This window comes from Cyprinus carpio, chromosome A23 (genome assembly GCF_018340385.1).
Source record: "Cyprinus carpio isolate SPL01 chromosome A23, ASM1834038v1, whole genome shotgun sequence".
NCBI lineage: Eukaryota > Metazoa > Chordata > Actinopteri > Cypriniformes > Cyprinidae > Cyprinus > Cyprinus carpio.
The window spans coordinates 18,442,622-18,466,935 of NC_056594.1; the positions used below are offsets into that span (position 1 = coordinate 18,442,622).

Genomic DNA, 24,314 nt, shown 5'->3' on the forward strand with positions numbered 1-24,314 from the left:
CATTTTTATGTCATATCGTATAAAGAAGTGTTTGAGGTTTGCGTCTGACAAGCTATTTTAAATGGACCGAATGTGTATAATGAGTGTCGTGAACTGAAATAATGTCGGTGATTAAGACGGTGATGTAATTGTAGAGTGAGACGCGGCCGTATTTCACTTTTGTTGCATACAGTCAATGTCACACAGCAGTGGTAGCAATTACGCTTTATGAAGTTTTTCTTCCGCGCGTTCGTCTGCGTGTTTGGTCTTGTTGCACTCGAGTTTTCACCGCTTACCGCTTACAAAACAATTAGATTTTTGGCCATTATGGGTTTCAGAAATGAATCTTTGGGTAACCACAACAAGATTTTTGCACGCTTTAGCTCTAAGTGCTCAGCTTCCCCCCTCCCTCCTTCCATCTTTCCATCTCTCTCTCTCTCTCTCTTTCTCTCATTTATATACTTTTATACTCCCCTCACCCTAGTGGATTCCCCATCTGCACCACAGCGCCCGTTAACAGACGCTCGCTTGACAGATTTACCGCTGCTGTCCCACCATTGGCTGCCAGCGCGACAGAGTTGATTTAATGCTCGGTTCTGATTGGTCCGTGAGCGACAGGCAAATTTATGGCCGTGCTGTGATTCGCCGCTGGGTGTCTTTGATGTGAGTTACCGCTCTGTTGCTTATGGGACGCAGAAACGGTGTCAGGTTTCAATCGTAAAACCTCGACATTCCTGACGTCATGAGAGCAAGAGGAGGAGGAGGAGGAGGAGAGAAAGAGAGAGAGAGAGTGATTTGTAGCGGCAGTCATTTTCGCTCACACAGGCCTGCTGCAGTTTCTTTGTGGAATGTGTTCACATCCAACTCTCCAACTCCAAAATAATATCCTGTTTCGATACCCGACACTCAAAGAAAACATCTCATATCAGAGGCAAAAATGCGGAGGATCTTGAGTGGCCGATTTATCTCAATCAACACACATCAGAAATGTAATCACGACTGTCATCGCCATATCCCATTACTGTTGGGTTGATGTTTGGTTACGATAAATCTGTGGCCTCCCACTGATAACCACATATATGCAATAATTCACATGGTTTATCCTCACGGTGAGAATTTTTTTTATAAATGATGCATTTAGACAACGAGTTGCATTCTTAGTTTTGCCTATTTTGCATCATTTAACTATAATGACAGTACAATACAACTTGATTTTTACTGTACTTTTTTTCATTATTATTATTTTTTTGAAGATATCTCACCTCTATAATGCTAGGGTGGTTGCCAGGGTGTTGCTATGTACTATGAACATTCTGTCATCATTGTCTTTATTTTGTGTTCCACAAAATAATATTTTTCGAAAAATGTCTAAATGAGGTCCAATATTTTTGAGCCTCACTGACTTTCATTGTTTGGACAAAAACAGTTGAAATATTATTCCAAATTGCTTCTTTAGTGTTCCACAGAATAAAGAAAGTCAGACAGGAGAGTCAGTGATGACAATCACTTCAATCATTTCTTAACAGGTGATAGGTTGTTTTAGGAAAAGTTATAGATGGTTTTTCAACTGTTTATCTTTCACCAGGCAAAAATTGTCTGGGCCATTGAAAACATAAAAGCACACCTCTCCTCAGCAAGCCACGTGATTTGAGGTAATGCCTTCCTGAAGCTCAAACATTAGAGCATGCCATTGGCAAAGACCAAGGTTCGATTGCTAGGGAATGCATGAATTGAAAAATGTATAACTTGAATGCAGCATAGTCTGCTTTGGATAAATCATCTGGACAATTTGCACAGTGAAGTACAATATGCAATAGTGTTGTTTCCTTTAGCAGACATATCTAGCACATTTATTATCCAGTGTTATACTATACTGTATTGAAACAATACTGCTGAAGAAGCAGTAAACAGAGCTTGTGTGTTTAAATTGGCTTCTGCACTGCAACATATTGTTTCCATGAGGAAAGATTCTTTTACATTCAGCAGTGGCAATGAATGACCTCTCGACATGTTTCAACTTCCTTTACCTCTTCTGAAACAACATTCACAGTGATTCCCATTAAACTCCAGACAATTCACTCAAGTAAACTGTAAAACGTGAACATGAGTGGTTTGACAGCTTAAAGGGATGTTTCCATGACTTTTTTTTCCTCGATTGGAATTTGGAACAGTCAGCAGTTCCAATGTTGTTGGGACCCAGTGTTCTTCAAAATATCTTCTTTTGTATAAAAAAAAAAAAGTCATGCAGGTTTGGAACAACATGAAGGCTTAATAAATGAATTTTAATTTTATCCCTTTAAAATGCCATTTCTTTCTCATCTAACACTCAAGATGTAGTAAGATGTGTAAGATGTCCTTTAAATGAGTTTTATTGCAGTTATTAACCTCATGCAACATACTTTCCATTTACATTCCATAGGAAATCCAGCCTTTTTTGTACTCAAGCAATAACTTATAATTCTATATAATGGTACGCAGTAAGTATATTTCTTCTGATATAATTGTTAAAAACCATGAGAAAGGATCGGGTGTCAGTTCCTAAAGACAAATGGCAGCATGCAATTAGTTCACTGTCACATAAATCTTCACTCGATCTCTTTATCTGCGTGGGTGTCTAATCTATGTGTGTATTTGTGCGAGGGTGTGTCTTGCCCGCAAACTTTTACTCCTTTGAAAGATGAGAATGCATCGCGCTATGCCTTAAAATTTCCTTGAAATTATCAAAAGCAGCTCTCCAGCCATTTATTTCCCCATACACCATTATTCCTCACAGATATTCACGCCGCATGACCGTGCGGCTTTAGTCTTAAGACATCATAAGGATGTCTGCTCATATTAGAAATGGTTTTTAAGCATAGTCCCCTCCTGCTGCCCCTGAGATTAGTGAGGATGTATATGACTCATATCTCTTCAAAGCACTTGAAAGTGTCTGGTATAAATCAATGTATCATAAAGCTGATCAATAGCAGCGTACTGCCAAAGTCACTTTGGCCTACTGTCTATCTGTACTCTCATCTCCCTAAACGCTTCCCCTCGTCCATCTATCCCCTTTATCTGTGCATCAGTCGTGCAGCTAATGCCGAGGAGATCAGCAGCAGTGTGTGTGAACCCCTGTAACAGCCGTGACCCGTGAAAATTTCTAAGGGTAAATAGCAAGGCCGGTGCCGTCTTTCAAAAGCTCAAGGATTCATAAGACGTGCACCTCCACCTCACCTCTCGCCTGTTCAGGTGGAAAATTGCAGTGGGATGAAATGAAGGTGCACAGAGGCCTTCCCATGCTCGCATGTAATTGCATAACATCTAAAGAGACGCATTAGGGCTTTTTAACATGCATGCCAGCATGCCAGTCACAGTGTGAACTCTGCTGGAGGCATATTGCATACTTGCACACTATGTGTTATGCTTTTCTCTGAACAAACAGGACTCATAAACGTCTCAGTGGCAGAAACAATGACACAAGCTGTTTATGGAAGGTCAGGGAGGTGTGAATGTTCAAATCTTTATTAGTTTAATCAATTTTTCTATAGAGTTCATAAACAAATCACAACTGGGAGCAGAAAACACGCCTCTGCAACAAAATAAAAAGTGAATCCGCAGTGAAAAGAGGAAAAGTTTAATATGACTTAATCCACATGAAAATGGCAAAGGAGCAGTCTTGTCTTATTCAGTATCAAAGCAAAACTTAAAGCTCATAAAGACACTTATACTGGTGATAAGTTAGAGAATTCCCATTAAGCATAACTTCACGCAGGGAAAAGGTAGTGGTCAAAGATATATCATGTTTAGAGAGGCTGCATGGTTACGTTTTAATCTGGTATTTGCAAAAAATGCAGCAGCTTTAGCAGTAGACTTATGCTTTAGAATCTTGGCTAGTGATATTTTTAAAATATTTCTGAAAATCTCAGATGCTTGCCAAGGCTGCATTTATTTGATTTAAATAATACAGTAAAAATAGTGATATCGTTAAAAATGTATTGCAATTTAAAATAATCTGTTTTCTGTTTGAATATATTTAAAAAATCATGGCAAAGCTGCATTTCAGCAGCCATCACCCCGCTACTGGGAGCAGAAATCACATCATGTGCAAAAATAAAAATGAGAATAAGAAATCAATAGGGAGAATGTTTAATATCACTTAATCCCCATGAAAAAATAATAATATTAATTTTCAGGCTTTTCCGCCAAGTTTATCATTCAATATCAAAGCAGGTTCATAAAGACCATAGATATGCATATCTACTGCAAAAGATAATGGTGATAAATTAAAGAATTCCCAATAAGTACAACAAAAAGCAGCCTTAAAAGATATATCATGTTTAGAGAGGCCAGTTAGATATTAATCTGGTATTTGCAAAAAAAAAAAAAAAAAAAAAAAAAAATATATATATATATATATATATATATATATATATATATACATATTCAAAGTAAATAAAACAGATTATCGGTGTATGTTTTGCAAGAAAATACAACATTTAATTCAATGTTACTTGCACTTTCTAATTATTTGTGGAATTTAATAGCAATTTCTGAGTGAAAACTGTTTTTACATCAAATCAGTGTAGGCTAGCTGAAGTTAAGTTCTCATAAGATGCATTGAGGCCCCTGGAAGGTTCCTGTGGCCTAGACTGCATAAAATATGACTATAATGTACTTAAGTTAAGCATAATATCATCTACAGACCCTTGACTCAAAAAAGAGTCACCACTGCGCGAGTCGGGCCTGTGGGCTTCTACAGGGCGGCCTGAAGCAGGGATGGTGGGTCCCAACAAGCGCAGATTGATGGGGTAGCGCGGGGCCAGTGTATGTTAATGTATCGGTCGAGGCGAAATGTGCTTCAGCCTGAGAGTGATTTTAATGCTCTCGGCAGGATGCCGAGGCATTCGTCCTGTCATCAGGAATGTGGATGACTCTCGAGCGAGATAAATCTTGACAATGAGGCGCTGGTCAACTGAGCCAGTCCCGGCACTTTGGGTTTCCCTCATAAAACAGAGTTTAAGGGTTTGACAAAGGAATGTAGGAATCTTCAAACACAGCAATGGCAAGAGGAAATAAATCCCTACTTTTTTGCTGTTGTTTTTAAAACATATGTATTGTATTAATTAGCATCATGGGTATGATGATAAAGCCTTTTTTTAAATAAGTATTTTTTCACAATCAATGACTAATTTAATTAGTAACAGTCATGTGTATCATCAAATACACATACACCACTGTTTAAAAGTTTGTAGTTATATTTTTTTATATTTTTGAAAGAAGTATGTTATGCTCTCCAAGGCTGCATTTATTTGATTAAAAACTAAATAAAATTATTATAATACAGTACAAATCTCTAATATCTAAGATATTATTACAGTAAAAATAAATATTATAACAATTTAAACTAACCACTTTCTATTTTCATATATCTTAAAATGTCATTTATATTTCTGTGATGCAAAGCATCATCACACCAGTCTTCAGTTCTTCACATGATTCTTCAGAAATCTTTCTAATATGCTGATTTGCTGCTCAAGAAACATATCTTTTTATTATCATCAATGTTGAAAATGACTCCGCAGTGAGTAGTGAACACACACACACACACACACACACACACACACACACACACACACACACACACACACACACACAGCCAGAGCAGTAAAAATATTTTTTATATATAAAATTGCAAACTGTGGTGTAACTAGTGCTAAACGTCACCCCTCATGGCAGCTTTTGAAGGCATCCTGATGTTGATACAGCAGAAAACACTGTATCTGTGATTTCTTTCTCTTCATTAAACCCAACAGCAGTCAGATAATAACATGAGGGTGTCATTTATCATTTCTCAACCTCCTGTGTGCTCTGTGTGAGGGCTGCAAAAGTGCTGAAAGGAAACTAATTGTGCTGTTGCACATAAAAGTGAAATTTTCACATGAATATGCATGAACTATTTGGACAGAAAAGTAGGTCAAAGAACGTGTTGTGAATTCCCCGGTCTGCCATCAGCAGTTGGTGTCAGTCATTCTTTTTGAGAACACATGGCCAAAATAAAACAAAAAAGGTTAATTAATCTTCATTAGCTCCAAGGAAGGCTGTATTTGGTTCTAACTCACTTGTTATCTTCAATTAAAAAAAAAAAAATCAGCAAAATGTATAAAAGCTGTAATTTCTGTGACATTTGTAGCAAATTGTAGTAATTATTTGACACATTTATGTGTCACATATCCTTTGCCATGAGGGCATGATTGTGAGTACAAAATTATTTGACTTGTAAATAAATAATACTTTTATTAATTAAAACATTAAACTGATTCAAAGTGACATTAAAATGTCACAAAAGATTTCTATTTCAAACAAATGCTGTTTTCTTGAACTATCAATTCATCAAGGAATCCTGAAAAAAAGTATCACCTTTCCACAAAAATATTAAGCAAAGCAGCACAACTGTTTTCAACATTGATAATAATAAGAAATGTTACTTGATCAGCAAATCAGCATATTAATATGAAGACTGGAGTAATGATGCTAAAAATTCAGCTTTGCATCACAGAAATAAATGACATTTTAAAATATATTCAAATAGGAAACAGTTATTTTAAATTGTAATAATATTTCACAATATTACGGATTTTAGTGTATTTGTGATCAAATAAATGCAGTCTTGGTGAAGCTTCTTTTAAAAACATTAAAAATCTTTATAAGAAGAACCATGATTTTGGGTGTTGAACATAAGGAAATAAATATAGACTATAACAAAATATTCAATACTGGAGGGAAACAAAAAATAATTTTGGCTCACTGAAAAACCCACATTGATCCTCCACTAATCTAGTATCAGAAAAGCCCCTAAATGTCTATGGCGTATACGGCCCTGCACTTATTACACACTCAATTCCTCAACCATCTCAATGATAACACTTCAAGATCACTTTTAGTACAGTGTAAACCTACAGCCCATATGTTTAACCACCACGCCGCACTGAAACAAGTCCCAAGACTTTAATATAACACTTCCATCATTTTGTGACCACTGTATTAATCCCTAGCCCATGTATGCAGCTGTATCAAAGAAGACTGAAATTTTAATGAAGATGGCTGCCTCGCTGACGGGCACTGCACACCTCTGCTTGGTTAAATATCATCGTTAATTAACACATAAAGGTACGCTGTCAGCAGAATGACAGATGGCTGCAGCAGCGTATAAGAGAAGGTTGATTAATATATGAATTAAACATTAAATACTGCTGTACATGCAATTTGATGTGAATTAGGCCCTACATTAAAGGTTTTGGGCTGGGCTGCATGTGAAATAAGGCCATTCGGACTTATTTGAATAATGCTGCATCGCCATACTAGTATACAAATGCGTGCATGTGCAACATTTGTGTGCTAAGAAGAATTTTAGGACCTTCAACAACATTTTAGGGGTTTCCAAATATATGAACGTAGCACAGCCATGTCTAAGAATCTCTTCTTTTCCGCCTTGGCTTTAAGAGCGAGTGTGTTAAGTGCTCTCAGCCCACGGGTGTTATAAATCAGGATCAGCAGTCAGGATAGAGAGAGGAGGGCTATGGCCTCTCTGAAGCAACACAAAACCAGACTCTTTGTCTAACTCTGTCTCCCTTGCTGGTAATGCGGTTTGAGCTGCCTTCAACGTTTCACTTTCATTTCCATTACATTTCCACTACAAATATCATTTAAAAAAAATCTCTTACAACCCCAAAATCCCCAAAACATACAAGTTATACCCTTTATTATTAATATTTCCATACTGCAATGAAGTTACTTATACTTCTATTACTTCTATCTATATAAAATTATGCTTAACTTAAGTACATTATGGTCATATTTTATAGAGTTAGTGTCTGAAGTCAAAGCAGAGCTAAGAAATGAATACAAAATGATATATTTACGTGTCAAAGAACACAGCGCCCTCTACTGGATCATATGGAAACAACTGTGTAATTTATCCAGCATAAGAGAATATATGTACATGTGAGCACATATATGCTAGTAATGTAAATAGTAAATGATGACAGCTAAAATAAAACCCCCAAACAACTTTGCTAAATCATTTTCAAGGGCTTTTAAAGGCAAAAACTTGTTTTATATGTTGCGGCACACCTGTTGAAAGTTGGTGGATTGCGCCACCTGCTGGTAAGAATGTACATTAAACGTTCAAAATTTTGTCAAAAGGCCAAATGTTTTATTATTTATTTTTGTAAAAGTAATTAATACTTATATTCAGCAAGGATGCATTAAATTAATCAGTGACAGCAGAGACATCTATAAATCACAAAAAGATTCCAAATAAATATAATTCTTTTAAAGATTCTTAAAAAAAATTGAACAAAAATGTATCACAATTTCCACAAAAAATTGTAAGCAGCACAACTGTTTTGCCATCAAAGGAATAAATAAAATTGTATAATATATATTTAAATAGAAAACCTTTATTTTAAGATTGTATTTCAAATTGTAGTAACAACATTACTGTTTTTACCATATTTTTAATCAAACAAATCTTACCGAACCCACACATTTAAACTGTAGTCAGCGTATTTCTTACAAAGAACAGTTTATATTTAATGCATCTGGCAAATGCTTTTATCCGAAGCGACTCGCGGTGCATTCAAGGTATACATTTTGTCAGTTTACTGTCTTGGAATCAAACTACTAACATTTTTTTAAATCAAAATTCAAAGACAGTCATATTGGCTCTCTTATTGCTGACAAAGAGAACCATGCTATGCCAGTTCATGAAAAATAACAGTGCAAATAAATAGAAATAACTTGTAAGAGTACAGTAAAACAAGAAGCCACATTTTTTTTTTTTTAGAAAAGAAAATTTATTGTCAGCTCGAGGTCCTAGGACTCACTAAACGGTGTCTAACAGGATAGAATAAAGTTGACCTGTAGTTCATGTTTGAGAGCGATAAAAAACAACAACAAATGGATCAAAGCGTTTCTCAATGTTTTCAACATTCACAACACAAGTCCTTTTACTGTATATGCATAACGGAAGGAACATGCAAATGTACACGCAAAAAAATACAGTGAATCTGCTACGTCAGACAGTGGCAGCAGTCTAATCCTTCTACAGTTTCTATTTAAATTATTTAAAATGCTGAAGAAATATATTAACTCAAGCTTGAATGTGTCAGAAGTCTGTGTTTGAGGGCCGAGGTCTACGCGATAAGAAACATAAGACCTCTGCGAAAAACTAGTGGTTTTATATAACATCTGTCTTTCTATGAACTGTACAACCTGTTAAAAGGTTTTCTTTGTTATTCTTGGCTTGGCTTTGTCAATCCAGTGACTTCAGAAGAGGAAGTGAGATGCTAGCAGACTTACTCCATGAGTCACATCATACTGTGACGAAATTTGTCATTCATACTCAAATACTCGATGAAACGTAAGTGTTCATGTTGACCGAAAGGCCAACTTCAAAAGCTTGACACCATAATGTAGCGCACAAAAAAAATGAGCTCTCCTGTTGGTTGTAGGATGGATGATGTTCCAGATGTTTCTGCTAAAACCGTAAAAGCCTGTGTAAAACTGTCAAGGGCCATGAGCTGTTATCACAGTATTAAAAAGAATAGTTGACCCCAAAATGGAAATTTGCTGCAAATGTACTCATCAAAGAACAGATTTGGAGAAATTCAGCAATACATCACTTGTTCACCAATGGATGCTCTGCAGTGAATGGGTGCCGTCAGACTACGAGTCCAAACAAAAACATCACAATAATCCACAAGTAATCCACACCACTCCAGTTCATCATTTAATGTCTTGTGAACTGAAAAGCTGTGTGTTTGTGAGAAACAAATAAATTAAAGCATTTTTAACCTTAAGATGTTGCTTTTAACCAAAATAGCTCATAATCCATAATATCGCTTCCTCCGATCAAAAAAAAAAAAAAACATTCCCTGTTGTCCTCTCACATCAAACTCCACCAACATATTTGTTCAGAACTGTTTTGGACCGTTTTCAACTTGTAAATGTTGATCTGTGCATATTTCTTTCCTGATTCAGATGAGACAACTTTTTCACTTGAGAAAGCAATATAATAGATATAAGAGTATTTTAGCCAGAGGCAATGGTTTGGAGTTTAAAAGGGTATTAATAATGGACTGGACTAAAGATGATGGACTGGAGTGGTGTGGATTATTGTGATGTTTTTATCAGCAGTTTGGACTCTCATTCTGACAGCACCTATTCACTGCAGAGGATCCATTGGTGAGCAAATGATGTAATACCACATTTCCTCAAATCTGGAAACAGAACAGGAAATGATTTATTAATGTGCACAGTGAAAAAATTTATTCTATCAGAATGTGTCTGCTGTCACAAATTTTGTGGGCAAAAAGGCTCCACTGTCTGTTGTAAACAGTGTAGTGATGCATGTAGTACAAGTCACATTAAAACCAAGTAGCTCTCTGTTGGTCTATGCAACGAATTTGTATGACCAACTCAACAAAATCTGCATGGCATAGTGCAGATTCTTATTGAAATGACTGGATTTCACTTGCAAAATTAAATGTGAACGCACCGTAACACTGAGAATCTCAACAATCTACAGTCCTGCATGGGAACTACAAAAAGAAGCGTTTCTAAGCTACCAGAAATCACTATTGCCTGTACTGAATGCACAACTAGCCCGCCTGCTGATCACAGTACCATCTGAAATACAAAATGCGCTATTTCCCAGAGTCTAAGCAATATAAAAGAGTCCACTGGGGTTGAGCCGGATGGATCAGAGCTGGACACGTTGGAGTCTTTAAACAGTTTACAGGCTCGGACCCCCAGTCAGGTCATGTTGGCGAGTCCATTGCGTTTCCTGGGAAGTGGTTCGTACGAGTGATCGGAAGGCTGTCACGCCGCCAGCCTGCTGTTGTTTGTCTGCAGTGGGCTCCAGGACGCCGAGTGCTGAGAGGGATCTTGAGAATACGGCCGTCCCTCACAGCACGGCTGGTTCTCCTCTTTAGGGACGCCCACGGCACACAAACGTCGATGCCGTAGTAACCGGTCAGTTCTGGAAAAGTTCTGTGTGATGGAAGTGGTTCAGAGTTAGCCTCGTTTTTGATCAGAGAAGACACGATTTACATGAAATGGTCTTTTGGACATGTTTTTAATAACCTGATTGACTGATTCTCATTGCCAAAGAGCTTCCCAAAAGCACCAGCATGCCATTTAAAGTGTTCTTTTGTTGTGACTACTGTTTTATCGTTTGGTTACATACTTCTGTAATCACTGTTTTCAAGTATATCAATTACATTGTGTATGTATGTATAAAAATACATCACTGTTCAAAAGTCTGGGGTCAGTAATAGTTTTAATGGTAATGTTCAAGGCTGCAACCATTTGATCAGAAATACAGTAAAACAGTAATACTGTGAAATATTACTACAATTTAAAATAACTGTTTTCTATTTGGATATATTTTAAAATGTAATTCATTCCTGTGATGCATCATTACTCCAGTCTTCAAAGTCACATGATCCTTCAGAAATTATTTTGATTGTTTTGGTGCTCAAGACGCATCTTATAATTATCAATGTTTAAAAAACAGCTTAATATTTTTGTGGAAACTGATATTTTTTTCAGGACTCTTTGATGAATAGAAAGAACGACAACATTTATTTGAAATATAATGTTTTCGTAATATTAAAAAAATTATTTACTTTCTTAATACACAATTCTAGTCTTACTCTGCACAATTTATTAATTTATTAGTTTATTAGTTATCAGTGTTTTTCAGTCATTCATAATAAAAAGCTGTCTATATGTAACATCATGCTTGAACTCTTTTTACACAACTTTTTTTTTTTTTTTTTTTTTTAGCTAGCATCAAGCTATCTTATTTTTCATCTCAACTGCTTGAACTGCTTCTTGCCATTCTGGCAAAATAACCAAATGTATTCACAATTAAGCTTTTGCTCTTAAATATCCTGTTTCACTTCAAAATATGTCATATTCCAAACATAAAAAGCCCCTATTTGTTGCCAGACACTAAAAATTGCTGTACTACTATCAGATAAAGACATACATTTATGCATGTAATAGGCAAACAGCAAGCTCCCTGTGAATACACCCGCCTGTGTTTGTTATGTCTCACCTGTTGGCAGCGGTCACACTGATAAGGCTTCTCACCGCTGTGAACACGCTTATGTCTTTCCAGGTGGTAGCGTTGAATAAACCTCATGTCACACATATCACACCCGAATGGCTTTTCCCCTAAAACAACACACACACAGATGTACACACAATTACTTCATGCATCTCTTTGTATGAAGTGTAAGATGGTGCGAGAGCAGAAAGGCTCATGGCGTACCCGTATGGGTGAGAATGTGCCGTTTGAGGTGGTAGCTACTGCGGAAAGCACTGTAGCAGTGCTCACATATGAAATTCTTCTGCACTTGAGAGCTGAGTGAGTTATCGTCATTAACGTCAGGAATCTCCACCTTCACATCACATACAGAAGAAAAGAGCATCCGGTCAGAATACGAGCTGAGGTGTGTAAATGTGATAAACAGGCAAACTCGCAGGGCAATACTGCAGACAGACTGAACGCATGCCTGGGGTTTTTCTCTCATTTTGGTGGGAAGTCCAGACTTCCTGTTCTTCTTCTTTGGCTGCACGTTCTGGCTGACTTGAATGTCTTTTTCATCCAAGAGCCTGGACGAGTGAAACTCTCCATCCTTGCGGATGAGCTGTTCAAAAACAGTATATAAGTCAACGGTTTGAAAGCTAATTATTTAGTAAAATATGAAGTTAACCAATGAAAATGTTTAATTTAAATCAGTGCACAGTTTCAGAAGTATTTTCTAAAAATATATATCAAGCCACTAGAATTTAAACATACACTACTTTTCAAAAGTTTGGGATTTGAAAGATTTTTTTTTGAATGTTTATTGATAGAAGTCTTTTATGTATTCCAAGGTTAAATTCATTTGATCAAAAATACAGTCAAACTGAAATATTGTGAAAATTAAAATAACCATTTTCTATTTTAATTTATTTTAAAAAATATTATTTATTCCTTTGATGCAAAATTATCTTTTTAGCAGCCATCGCTCTAGTCTTGAGTGTCAGAAATCATTCTAATATGCTTTTTTGCTTCTCAAGAAACACTTTTTATTAATACCAGTGTTGGAAATGTTGCTTAACATATTTGTGGAAACAGTGTTTTTTTGTTAGTTTTTTAGGATTCTTTAATGAATAGAAAGTTCTTAGAAAGAATGAAAAAATCTTTTAACATTATAAATGTCTTTCATGTCAACTGTCATCTGATATATTTAATGCATCCTTGATGAATAGAAGTATTAAGTTCTTTCTTTCAAAAAAATCTTACTAATCCCAACCTCATGAACGGTAGTTCAGTACATTTATGCATTTGGTGGTTTTTATCCAAACAAAGCATTTAGTTTGGATAAAAAAAAAAAAATCATTTCATGCATTCCCTGGGAACTGAACCCATGACCTTAGCATTAGCTACAGGATTCTATGGAAGACTTTCAAAATGAAAATGAATAGTTCACCCCAAAAATTCATTCCAAACCAATATGACTTTCTTTCCCAACACAAATCATGTCTTTGTCTCTTACCAGTGGTGGGCAGCTGACTCCTGAGGGAAGCACCATGAGGCCGTGTTGGCTGTGTGTGTTCTGGTTGTGGCTGTGATTGTTTTCTCTCTGTCCCTGGCCCAGATGAGAGCCCATCTTCTTATGGCTGGGCATGGAGCTGGCCTGCATAAGTGCCATGCTGGACAGCACCGCTTCACAGCCGAGCAGCCCAGCCTGTGAGAAATACAACCACAAGCATACACATCTGTTCAAAAAGGCACTAAAGGCACTCATCTAATGAGTTGGAAATTTAGCTTGAAATTTGACAAATGTGACCCAGTTAACTCTTCACAGTCACGATCTGTCAGATTAATTCAGAGACCACACTTATGCAAACATGTCAAGAACATGCCCAGGTCATTTTACAATAATAATAATAATGCCACCTTAATGATGATGAAAAATAATAAAATAATTTAGCAAAAATAATTTTTTTAAATCTTTTTTAACATTAAGATTATTGCATTATGACATTTTTATAACAATTATGCACATTTTCCCCACAATTCACAGTACCGTATTATTAAAAAAAAAAAAATTGTCATTACTGCAAAATAGTCATTTGTCAGTGTACTGCAGTAAAATAAAATATTCAATCATATAAGGATATATATTTTTAATACTACAACAATGTGAAATGTACTTAATTGTCATGAAAATGTAAAAAAAATAAATAAATAAATAAAAAAATCCTAAATGGCCCTACAAAATATAAAAATATCATGCAAATCATAAAATTTGGGGTATAAATATGCTTTTGTGAGATCCACCCCATTACTTGTAAACGATCTCTACATTTTGTGTCAAGTGGAAGTTTCTGTGGAAGTGAATTACAAAGAGTTAATGCACAGAAACGCCAAGCAAAAGAAAAAATCAAGGCATTCTTTTTCACACAAACGTGGACAAATGCAGAAAATGCAAAGGAAGAAGAGAAAAAACAAACACACTGACCCATTTCATGTGATCTCGCACTGAGCTGTTGGAAAGGTGTGACATCGCAGTGGTGAGAGTGTGTGTGTGTGTGTGTGTGTGTGTATGTTGGGGTACAGAGGGCTTCGCTCGGGGCAGGGAGAGTGTTTAGAGACCACACAAGCCCCAACCATCAGGGGCCCAAGCCTAGAAACAGAAGGGAGGGGGGGATATAAAGCCAGGGTAATATCCATCTCTGTCTATGATGTTGCCACACATCTACCCCACCACTAACAGAAGTTGTCAACCATGGACAAATCACAGCTTTTATTTGCTAGAATCAGACATTTTCCATGTCTGCATTGCCAAGCCTTTGTTTATGTAGGCTTATAGGACTCTGGTTTTAAGCCATAAGAATTTGGCTCCAGATTGGTGTCAAGAGTCCCTAAATGATATCTGGAAACAAACCAGGTCAAAACTGAAGCTGAGTGGAGTGAATTTTCATTGGTTCTGTCAAACTGAAATGGTAGGAATACATCCGAGCGTTTATGCCCTGTTGATTTTGGATTTGGTTGGTCGGATTCTGGGACACACTGCAATAAAGAACAGATTTATTTCAACCACCCTCTTTCCTTCCATCGCTTATTCCTGCGCATTAGTCTGACTAACTCACCCTCAAAGATCCAGATAAACACAACTATAAATCATGAATGAATAAAATGAGGCACGGAAGCCACTGGACAATGAAAGCAATTGCACTGCTCAAAATGAACATAGCATGCTTGCAATGACATTTAGATCAAGGTGAGTGGGTGAATATTGTATGTTGAGTTTTCCATTTGTCTGGCATGTGAGGGGATTTGGCAACCAACAGGGTCCTGAAGGTTAAATTAATTCCAGGGGATAAAAAATAAAATCACATCAGTCTTATCACATGGCAAACAGATTGCAGTCTGAAGCAAACCAAGCCAAAGAAAACAAACTTTACAAGAACAACTCAATTGCATGTAATACACTCCATTATATCCAATTTAGCCTGTAATTTTAGGTAATAAATCAAAATGCTTTGCAGTTTGGTGTGCTTATTAGAAACCATGATATATGCATGCAAATTAAAGCAAGTATTAACCTGCTCAGACCAAGTGACTGTTACAATGGACATCACTTGTATTTATTTATTTTTATTTGCAGCACAAGATATGACATAATTACACAGATTCGTATAACAGTCAAAGGTTGCAGGTCTGAACCGCAAAAAGCTTTTAATGATCTTTAATGTGTTTACAAACATAAATGTTTAGCTTTACTTGCTTAAATTCAGAGTTAAATTCATAATAAAAATTAATTTAAATATAACTACTAATAAAATTTAATATGTATACATTTCACTAAAAATAAAAAAAAAACACTTGATTTAAAAACAACTTGAAAGTACAATAATTTAACATTAGCATCATTCAAATAAATTTTATAAAATGTATGAAATGTATTTAAAGTTCTTCATTAACTTATCAAATCCATGTGTACAGTTACCTGGACATTGTTATTATTAAAAATAACCCTTTATATATTTATATATAAATATGACCGAATCATATGCTATAATATCTAATAATATATGGCTAAATCATATATAATAATATAAAATATATATAAAATAAAATCAATAAAGCCTATAGCTGAATTGAGATAAAGCCTTGCCCTATTATTTGTGTCTGGAACAGAATTCAGGTCGGAACGGGTTTAAAGCAGCAAAGTGCACGCATTCAGATATTTGTAATCTGAATATCTGAGTGTAATTGATCTGAACTGTAAACACGTTACTAATGTAAACTCCTCCATTCATCCTGCAGCACAGCAGGGCGTGAGTTCACGGTCCATTTAACTATTTCAATCCTTTTAAACACTGAATCTTTTTTAAAATGCTGTTTTAGGTTTAGTAAAAGCAGCACGGCAGGCTGTGCGGATGTGTTTTACCTTACTCTTCTCGGTTTACAGTAGCCCAATGTTTTCTTGTCGGACAATTTTTACAGTTTACAAACACAGGAAACGTTACCGGAAGTGCTCTCTAGGGAGAGCGCACGGACTGTCACATGATCGCCACACTGGCAACAAATTACAGGCTGCTTCCGGTGTAAATAAAGTCCACGAGAAATATTAGATACATTTTAAACGAGAAAGGTTTTTGTGACAGATATTGACGTGTTCATTTGCAAATTTCAAAATAAAGTAAAACAAATAACTTTTGTGACCTTTTTATACAAAAGACAAAAAAAAAAAAAAAAAATTAAATTTGCAAATTTCAAAACAAAAGACAAAAAAAAAAAAAAAAAAAAAAAAAATTAAGGCTTTCAGCTTTTCAGAAATGTTCTGCCTATCACACATTGACCTATAATTTTTGGTAAGACTCCTTTATAAATGAGACTAAAGCAAAATAACATTGTGCAGAAAATGTGCTGAACAAAAGGTCACAATTTCACACAATCAATTCATTATCATCATCGACTAATTTATAAAATATCCTTATTAAATTATGGACACAAAAAAATATATATATATAAAATAAAAAATATATTTTGCATATTTAAAGGAAAGTTTTTTTCACACATAAATTCAGATATCACTGAAAGAAGTGTCATAAAAATCACACTTGTTTCTGTGGCAGCCCTAGGCTTTAAAAAAAAAATAAAAGAAAACAAAAACAATTTCTGCCTGTGAATCTTTTTGCACATTCAGTTTTGCTAGAGAGTAAAGGGAACAGCCACATACACTTCAGCCAATCAGAAACACTTTCTGCGTGTGAATCTTTTTGCACATTCAGTTTTGCTGACATACAGTTTCACAGTGCTTCTCAATCCTGGTCCTGGAGGTCCCAGCAGTGCACATTTTGGATGCCACCCTTATTTTATACAGATGATTAGTAAATTAGTAAAAGCCCTAAGATCTAAATGGGGGTTTCCAAATGAATTCAATACCTACGTGGGCCAGAATCTATGAGATTCATTCACTTTATGACCTCTGTACACGCACCGTTTTTGCTGGCTTAGTCATTGAAGTCAGTATTGTGTACCGCGTACAAGTCAACATTTTCGCAACCTGTAGAAAATCGCAAATTAAAAATATCAAGATAAGAGGGGTTAATGTGACCACTGATATTCAACCTAACTACAGGTCCTTCCCTAGTTTTTCTATCTCATCAAGGAAGAAATCCATGTCCTTGGTGGTCAGCTGAGGAGAAACAACAACCATGCGGAAGAAGTTGACATGTCCATCCATGGGCTGGTATCCCACCATCATTGTTCCACGCTTCATCATTCTCTCTTTGATGACTGGCGCCACCTGATGGCATACATCGCGCATGACAATAATTCAGTGCTCAATAATTAAATTCTCTGCCATCTTATTTGTCATTCTACATTGAACACTGCTGACCTTTGATAACCTTTCCTGGTAATCCGGACTGTTCTCCTTCCCTCTCAAACTGGGTGGAATGAACCAGAAGCAAACGTTCACAAAATGCCCCTATTAGAAAACACAAACCATATATAAATATATAAACATGCATTATATTTATGTAAACATAAGTACACTGCTTCATGTTTGTATACAGTGCAACACTGTACCTTACAGACCAACTTGAAATTCTCCCTTTTCTCCATTTCTTCAACTAAATACCTGGTGCAAACATAAATAATATATTATTAAAATACATACATACATACATATACATTTTTCTTTTTCTTTCTATTCATTAAAAATCCTGGAAAAGATGCCACAGAAATATTTAGCAGCACAACTGTGTTTCTTGAAAATCAGCATATCAGAATGATTTCTGAAGGATCATGTGACACTGAAGAATAATGCGAATGATGCGAAAAAATTCAGCTTTGCATCACAGGAATAAATTACATTTTAAAATATATTCAAACAGAAAACAGTTATTTCAAATTGTAATAATATTTCACATACTGTACTATATTTTTTGTTTAAAAAATCATTAAAAATATATAGCAATGCATTTAATGATAGAAGTCAATAGTTTTTAACAAAATGCAACATCAAAAAAACGTATAGTATATTAATCAACAACAATATCTAACAGATGCATCTAATACCTTGCGAGGGCAAAGGCCTTATCCACTCGCTCTGAAAGCCCATGCGTTCCTATTGCTTTCCACATTAACCAGAGCTTCAAACAATCCACCTTGCGGCCACACTGGATGGATTTGTCTCCTGTGTCTAGACTTGTATCGTAGAACTTGTCTTGCTGGAATAAGTAGGTTGCGTTGGCACTGTGACAGTGCATTAGCAGATTCTACAGATTGAGATGAGGAAGATAAAATTAAGAACAGTCAAGTGCACTTGTAGATAAGTCAATACAAGTCATTCATTTGACTAATGAGCAAAACACTGCACGGGGTTAGAGGTAAAAGAAAAGATAGATGGATTGCTACATTCCATAAGCATTCATACCGTGGTATCTCTAAACAAAATCACAGAGCACTGCAATCCTGTTAGAAGCATTTTGTGAGGGTTCCAAGTCACAGAGTTTGCTCTGGGTGTTAAAAAAAGAAACATTAAATGATATAGTCAAAGATGGGCTACTTTTCTAGCCAAAGCACATTCAATTCCGCAGTACACAGAGTTCAAACCTTTCTATTCCTGAAACCAGATGTTTGTGTTTTTTGGAAAACAGCACGCTTCCTCCCCAAGCGGCCTGTAAAGGAGAGAGATCCAGATTGTAATTCTGCAAACAACTGGATACACTGAAAGTGGGGGCCACATGCATATAGACCTGTTGCACAATGATGTTACATAAGGTAAAAGTGCTGCACTTACGTCAATGTGCATCCACATGCCGTTTCTTTCACTTATGTCAGCTATGTGGTTCAGAGGATCAAAGGCGCCCTGCACTGTGGTACCCGCTGTGGCATTAACAAAAAATGGGACAGCATCCTGAAGGAGACACATTAGTCAAACACCATTAACTTTTGACCTATGGATATTTCATGCAAAAAAAAAAAAAAAGTATTGATTTATCACCCTAATGTCTTTTCAAAACTGTATGACCTTTTATTTCCATATAACACAAAAGGAGAAGTGTTGCATAATGTTCACACTGCTCTTTTCCATACATGAAAGCAGACATACAAATAAGCAATCATATGTGTTTAGAACACTTTGTGGTCATTGTCTGCATTCTACAAAACACTTCCTTTTGTGTTCCATGGAAGGAACAAATTATGAGAATAAATTAGATAAATCATAACAGAATTTTAATTTATGTTTTCACTTACACAAACTGCTTCAAATTTACCATATTAATTCATTATAAAATTATAAACACTAACATTCAAAAAGTTGGGTTCAGGAATGATGCCTTGAGTTGATCAAAAGTGAAAATAGACATTTATCATGTTTTACAATTTTACTTTCCATTCACCAAAGAATCCTGAAATAATTATCACAAGTTTCCACAAAAATATTAAGCAACTCAACTCTGAAGACTGGAGTAATGATGCTGAAAATTCAGCTTTGCTTTACAGGAATAAATTACATTTTATAATATATTAAACTAGAAAAAAGTCCTTTAAAATTATAATACTATTTCATAATATTACTGTTTTTTTTTAATTAAACAAAAGCAGCCTTGGTGAGAAAAAGAGACTTTTTTCAAAAAAATCACCTTACTGATATAATTCAAATATTCACTTTTGATTTTGCTTGCATAATTTTTGCCTCCAGGTCCTCTGGTATCATGCTGCCGCTGTAGAGGAACAAAGAAACATTTTAAAACAAACTTAAAGTGAACCTCTGGTTTTCCAAAATGTGTTAGAGATAAGGTCCGGTACCTCTCATCTGCTTGTACAATAAAAATATTGTCTGTTCCAATACCAAGAAAAGCAGCAGCTTTTTTCATTGAGTAATGACTCTAAAAGAAAAAAAAAACATCAAACTTGATGGTATAATTTCGACGATACTGCATTAAATACCCTTTTAAATCTAAGATTCTGACTTTTTACCTGTTGTGATGTAAATATAGCCATGCGTGGTGTGGCCCACAAGCCTTGTGTCTTCACTTGAGGGAAGGCCCAGTACCGTGCGATGTTCATGGCGTACATGTTGGACATTGAACCCCCGGGACAAAATATTCCATCTCCTTCCGACCAGCCAACCAGAGAGCGAAGCTTACGGAGCACTTCCTCCTCCATCAGGACAAACACCGGAGCCACTTCATAGGTGTATCTGTAACAACTTCACACTGAGCATTTTGAGCATGATATGTGCATCTATTTGTATCAGTGTTATTTTAGTATCATCAGTATGCAATTTACATCACATGCATTACATCTCTTGTTCACCAATGGGATCATCTGCAGTGAATGGGTGCCGTCAGAATGAGAGTCCAAACAGCTGATAAAAACACCACAATAATCCACAAGTAATCTACACAACTCTAGTCCATCAATTAACATACTGTAAAGTGAAAAGAAAAACGTGTTTGTAAGAAAAAATCCATCGTAATGAAATTTTTAACTGCTTCTGGCTAAAATAGTCTATCCATAATATTACTTTCTCCAATGAAAGATTTGTCTTGTCTGAATCACGAGAGAAATATGCACAGATCAAGCACAGGTGCCATGCAAAACCAGTCTAAAACTGATATATGTTGGTGGATTTTGATGTGAGAGGACAACAGGAGATTGACCTTTTCACTGGAAGAAGAGTTATTATGGATTATGACCTCTATTTTGGTCAGAAGGGTTGAAGTTAAAATATCTTGATGGATTTGTTTCTTAAAAAACACAGCTTTTCACTTCACAAGATGTTAACTGATGGACTGGAGTCATGTGGATTACTTGTGGATTATTGTGATGTTTTTATCCGCTGTTTGGACTCTCATTCTGACGGCACCCATTCACTGCAAATGATCCATTCATGAGTGAATGTGATGTAATGCTAAATTTCTCTAAATATTTTTCCATGAAGAAACAAATTCATCTATATCTTGGATGGCCTAAGGGTGAATATTTTTTTTTACTTAAAATTTTCATTTTTTTGTGTGAACTATTCCTTTAAAATTTTGATTTTTTTTTTATCTTTATCTTTATATTTTCTGTGTTTATTTTTAACAATTTTGTTGTGTGTTTTGGTTGTTTTATACATTTTATTCATTTCAAATTTATATAGTGCATGTAATTTTTCAAATAATATTAAAACACAAATTCTTAGTTTCTGTTTGCATTATCTAAAAAAAATCCAGATCTCTAATCAGTCTCTAAACAGTTTTTAGATGAAAACAGTGTGGCTCCATGCTGTTATCAAACAGTGTCATCTGATAACTTCAAGTGCTCTGATAAGTTACTTATTACTATGACAACAGGGTTTAATGGGACACTTTAGAAACAGTGTAACAGTTTACAATTTACTCCAAGTTTAACACTTATGAACCCTTCCGTTAATAAAACGCCATACAGACCATTTTTACAACCCTCATCTGAGGATCTAGGATGGCACATTCACTGTAACACATTAACATGAACACCTGAAAATGCATACATAATAGTGTATCCACACATACTGGCTGGTGTTGAGGGTTTCAGTGAGGAGCCGTCCTGTCAATGCATGGTAGTCCACGCCAGCAAACAGCTGATTGAAGAACCGAGGATGACCTGTGAACGAGAAAAGGCTTTGGACCAGGATGTAACCACATATTTAAGATTCAGGAGGAACAAATGTAATAATTTCAGAATAAAACACTGAAAAACCCATATAGGACAACCACTAATATGAATAATTAGTGGGATGTGATCCCAACACCTGCAACATACAGGTTTTAACGCTGTATCTCGCCACATCTTGGACCCTCTGCAGTAACTGCTCGTGCGATTCTCCATGTTCTCTGAGATCGAGGTCCAGAAGAGCTCTCAGTTGATCTGGATCTTTCCACTCACACACCTGTGATTGCAAGGACATGCAACTGATCTCATAAGATACATGATAAGATAAAAAGACACAGCTGTTAAATGAGATGATAAATTCTTAAAAGGCTTGACCTTCTCCTTCGAATCGGTTCCTTTGTGAAGTATCTCCTCCATAATCACACTGAAAGCCTCAGTAAGGAACAGCTTTCCATCAGACTCGCACATGTCTGATTCTTCCAGGTGGACATGGCCATTAATATATTCTGTGAGATACATATAAAAGAACATCTATTACTAAGTAAGCAAAAGCAATATGATAAAACAAACCAATGTTCAATAAATAATCAATTTTATGTTAATAATAACCACAGAAACAATTCGTACTCTTCACGATCTTCATGATACAGGATTAAAACAGTATGCAAAAAAATGCAACATACAAAAAGTGTGTATGTGTGTGTATACTGTATATATATATCTGATATATATATATATCAGAGTCAAAACATAATAGAAATCCTCCTTGTATTGTAGCTACATTGCTACATCTGCATTATAATATAGATATATCCTTTATATGATTTTACATTTACAAATCAATCGACCATAAAAACGCATTCTTCACACATTTGATGAACTCCAGCTGGATATTTACGGTTGCCAAGCAGCGCCGCAACTCCGCGCATAATAGAGAATTCACATCCATTCAGAACTCAGAGTCGCTTTTATAATAAGAATTATAAATTCCATGGCAACAATCGCAATATTTTATGAGGAAAACGTCATCAACGCCCCATTCCTTTTTTTTCTAGGCTATATGGAAATATGAACCCAAAGAGCAAAATGGCTGTCAAAGAAATCAAAAACATAAAGATTTAGCTGTAATGTGCAACTTTTTGCTTTTGTTAATAACAAGCTAATATATAGGCTATATATACATTGCAATCTGTTTTCTGTTTAAGTTCTTTATTTAGTATCCAACTGTGGTCGATGAAAGAGCGGAGAGGGGCGTCACGTTTCAATTCCTGCAATTTATGCAATAGTTTTTATACAATGTATCATTCACTGACTACTCGAAAAATTTCCACTCCCAACCCCACTTCCCTGCAATATATTCCTGCTTGCAAAAATACAAAAACATTTCAACTAACTCAAACTTCACGTACAGTTAGCCTACAGTAGTGCATCATCAGACAGAATGCGCGATTTAGCAAAACTATAAAATTAGTGCATTTAAGTGAAACTTCATGTGTGCATCCAAAACAAGCAAACCTCTCACCTTCAGATGAACTCATCGTGCTGTTTAATGTCCTTTCTGTACCCAGCACTGAGACTCTCCTGTATCTGATGTGTTAATGATGCCTCGAGACCCTCAGTGGTTCATTGCAAGATCCAGCCAGCCTTCATATACGTGGATGCACACGCCCGATTCGTCATTCAGGTGACATCCTATAATTGGATTAGAGTGATATGGGTGTGCCAACAAAAAATCAATCTTTAACTTAAAAAAAAAATTCCTTTCTGAAGACCCAGGTGATATGGGGCTATCAGCTGCATGCAACTGTCAAGTACATATTTGACTGACATAATTTCCAGCATTTTAATTTCTTAAAAATGCTGAGAATATCTCCAGGTTTCTTACCTTCTGCAAAACCACTGGATGGTTTTATTTGCAGGGTCCTGCATCTTAGTTGATAAGTGTGCTAAAACTGTGACTCACACACAAGCAAGCAATAACAATAATCAATACAACAACTTTACATGTTATATAATGACACACACATGTTCATTTAGGGAATGAATGCTGCAAACAGGGGTACAACGTTCAACATCTTCCAAACTCTGCAGTGTTGTTCTAAGTTCACGTTAGACTGTTAGAGTTTGCTGATGA

At 35.8% G+C, this 24,314-nt stretch overlaps 2 protein-coding genes and 1 long non-coding RNA gene across 5 annotated transcripts; 1 reads left to right on the plus strand and 2 right to left on the minus strand.

The window, feature by feature from the left end:
* Positions 1 to 508: 508 nt before the first annotated feature.
* On the plus strand, positions 509 to 17,622 carry LOC122135118. Its single transcript, XR_006153347.1, has 3 exons — positions 509 to 769; positions 4,186 to 4,188; positions 17,244 to 17,622. It is a non-coding gene; the product is annotated as an uncharacterized LOC122135118 (long non-coding RNA).
* On the minus strand, positions 8,789 to 16,661 carry LOC109046986 (zinc finger protein 740-like). Of its 3 annotated transcripts, none has more exons than XM_042713568.1 (7): positions 16,476 to 16,661; positions 14,541 to 14,705; positions 13,572 to 13,763; positions 12,543 to 12,677; positions 12,299 to 12,428; positions 12,083 to 12,201; positions 8,789 to 11,010 (listed from the first exon to the last, which is right to left on the minus strand). In XM_042713568.1, the coding sequence occupies exons 2-7, from the start codon at positions 14,583 to 14,585 to the stop codon at positions 10,840 to 10,842; spliced, it is 792 nt and encodes a 263-aa protein (XP_042569502.1). In that variant the 5' UTR covers positions 14,586 to 14,705; positions 16,476 to 16,661; the 3' UTR covers positions 8,789 to 10,839. The 3 variants fall into 3 exon arrangements, with proteins under 3 accessions (XP_042569502.1, XP_042569503.1, XP_042569504.1); XM_042713569.1 differs by having other exon boundaries at positions 16,555 to 16,631; XM_042713570.1 differs by lacking the exon at positions 14,541 to 14,705.
* LOC109046955 (cysteine sulfinic acid decarboxylase-like) lies at positions 17,582 to 24,204 on the minus strand. The gene is made up of 15 exons (XM_042713551.1): positions 24,066 to 24,204; positions 23,703 to 23,872; positions 22,556 to 22,686; positions 22,331 to 22,457; positions 22,081 to 22,171; positions 20,522 to 20,753; positions 20,351 to 20,430; positions 20,211 to 20,265; positions 19,338 to 19,454; positions 19,151 to 19,215; positions 18,972 to 19,053; positions 18,614 to 18,813; positions 18,122 to 18,173; positions 17,931 to 18,020; positions 17,582 to 17,837 (listed from the first exon to the last, which is right to left on the minus strand). The coding sequence occupies exons 2-15, from the start codon at positions 23,716 to 23,718 to the stop codon at positions 17,664 to 17,666; spliced, it is 1,512 nt and encodes a 503-aa protein (XP_042569485.1). The 5' UTR covers positions 23,719 to 23,872; positions 24,066 to 24,204; the 3' UTR covers positions 17,582 to 17,663.
* Positions 24,205 to 24,314: the final 110 nt, after the last annotated feature.

Excerpts from the sequence above, each read along its gene's own strand:
- LOC109046986 (XM_042713568.1), bottom strand. The coding sequence starts at position 14,585 with ATGTCACACCTTTCCAACAGCTCAGTGCGAGATCACATGAAATGG. Across the intron at positions 12,678-13,571 it reads GAGTCAGCTGCCCACCACTG|CTCATCCGCAAGGATGGAGA; the intron begins GTAAGAGACAAA and ends GTTTTTGAACAG. Across the intron at positions 11,011-12,082 it reads AGTGTGACCGCTGCCAACAG|AACTTTTCCAGAACTGACCG; the intron begins GTGAGACATAAC and ends TCCATCACACAG.
- LOC109046955 (XM_042713551.1), bottom strand. Across the intron at positions 22,458-22,555 it reads GAACCGATTCGAAGGAGAAG|GTGTGTGAGTGGAAAGATCC; the intron begins GTCAAGCCTTTT and ends TTGCAATCACAG. Across the intron at positions 20,431-20,521 it reads CTATATTTACATCACAACAG|AGTCATTACTCAATGAAAAA; the intron begins GTAAAAAGTCAG and ends TTTTTCTTTTAG.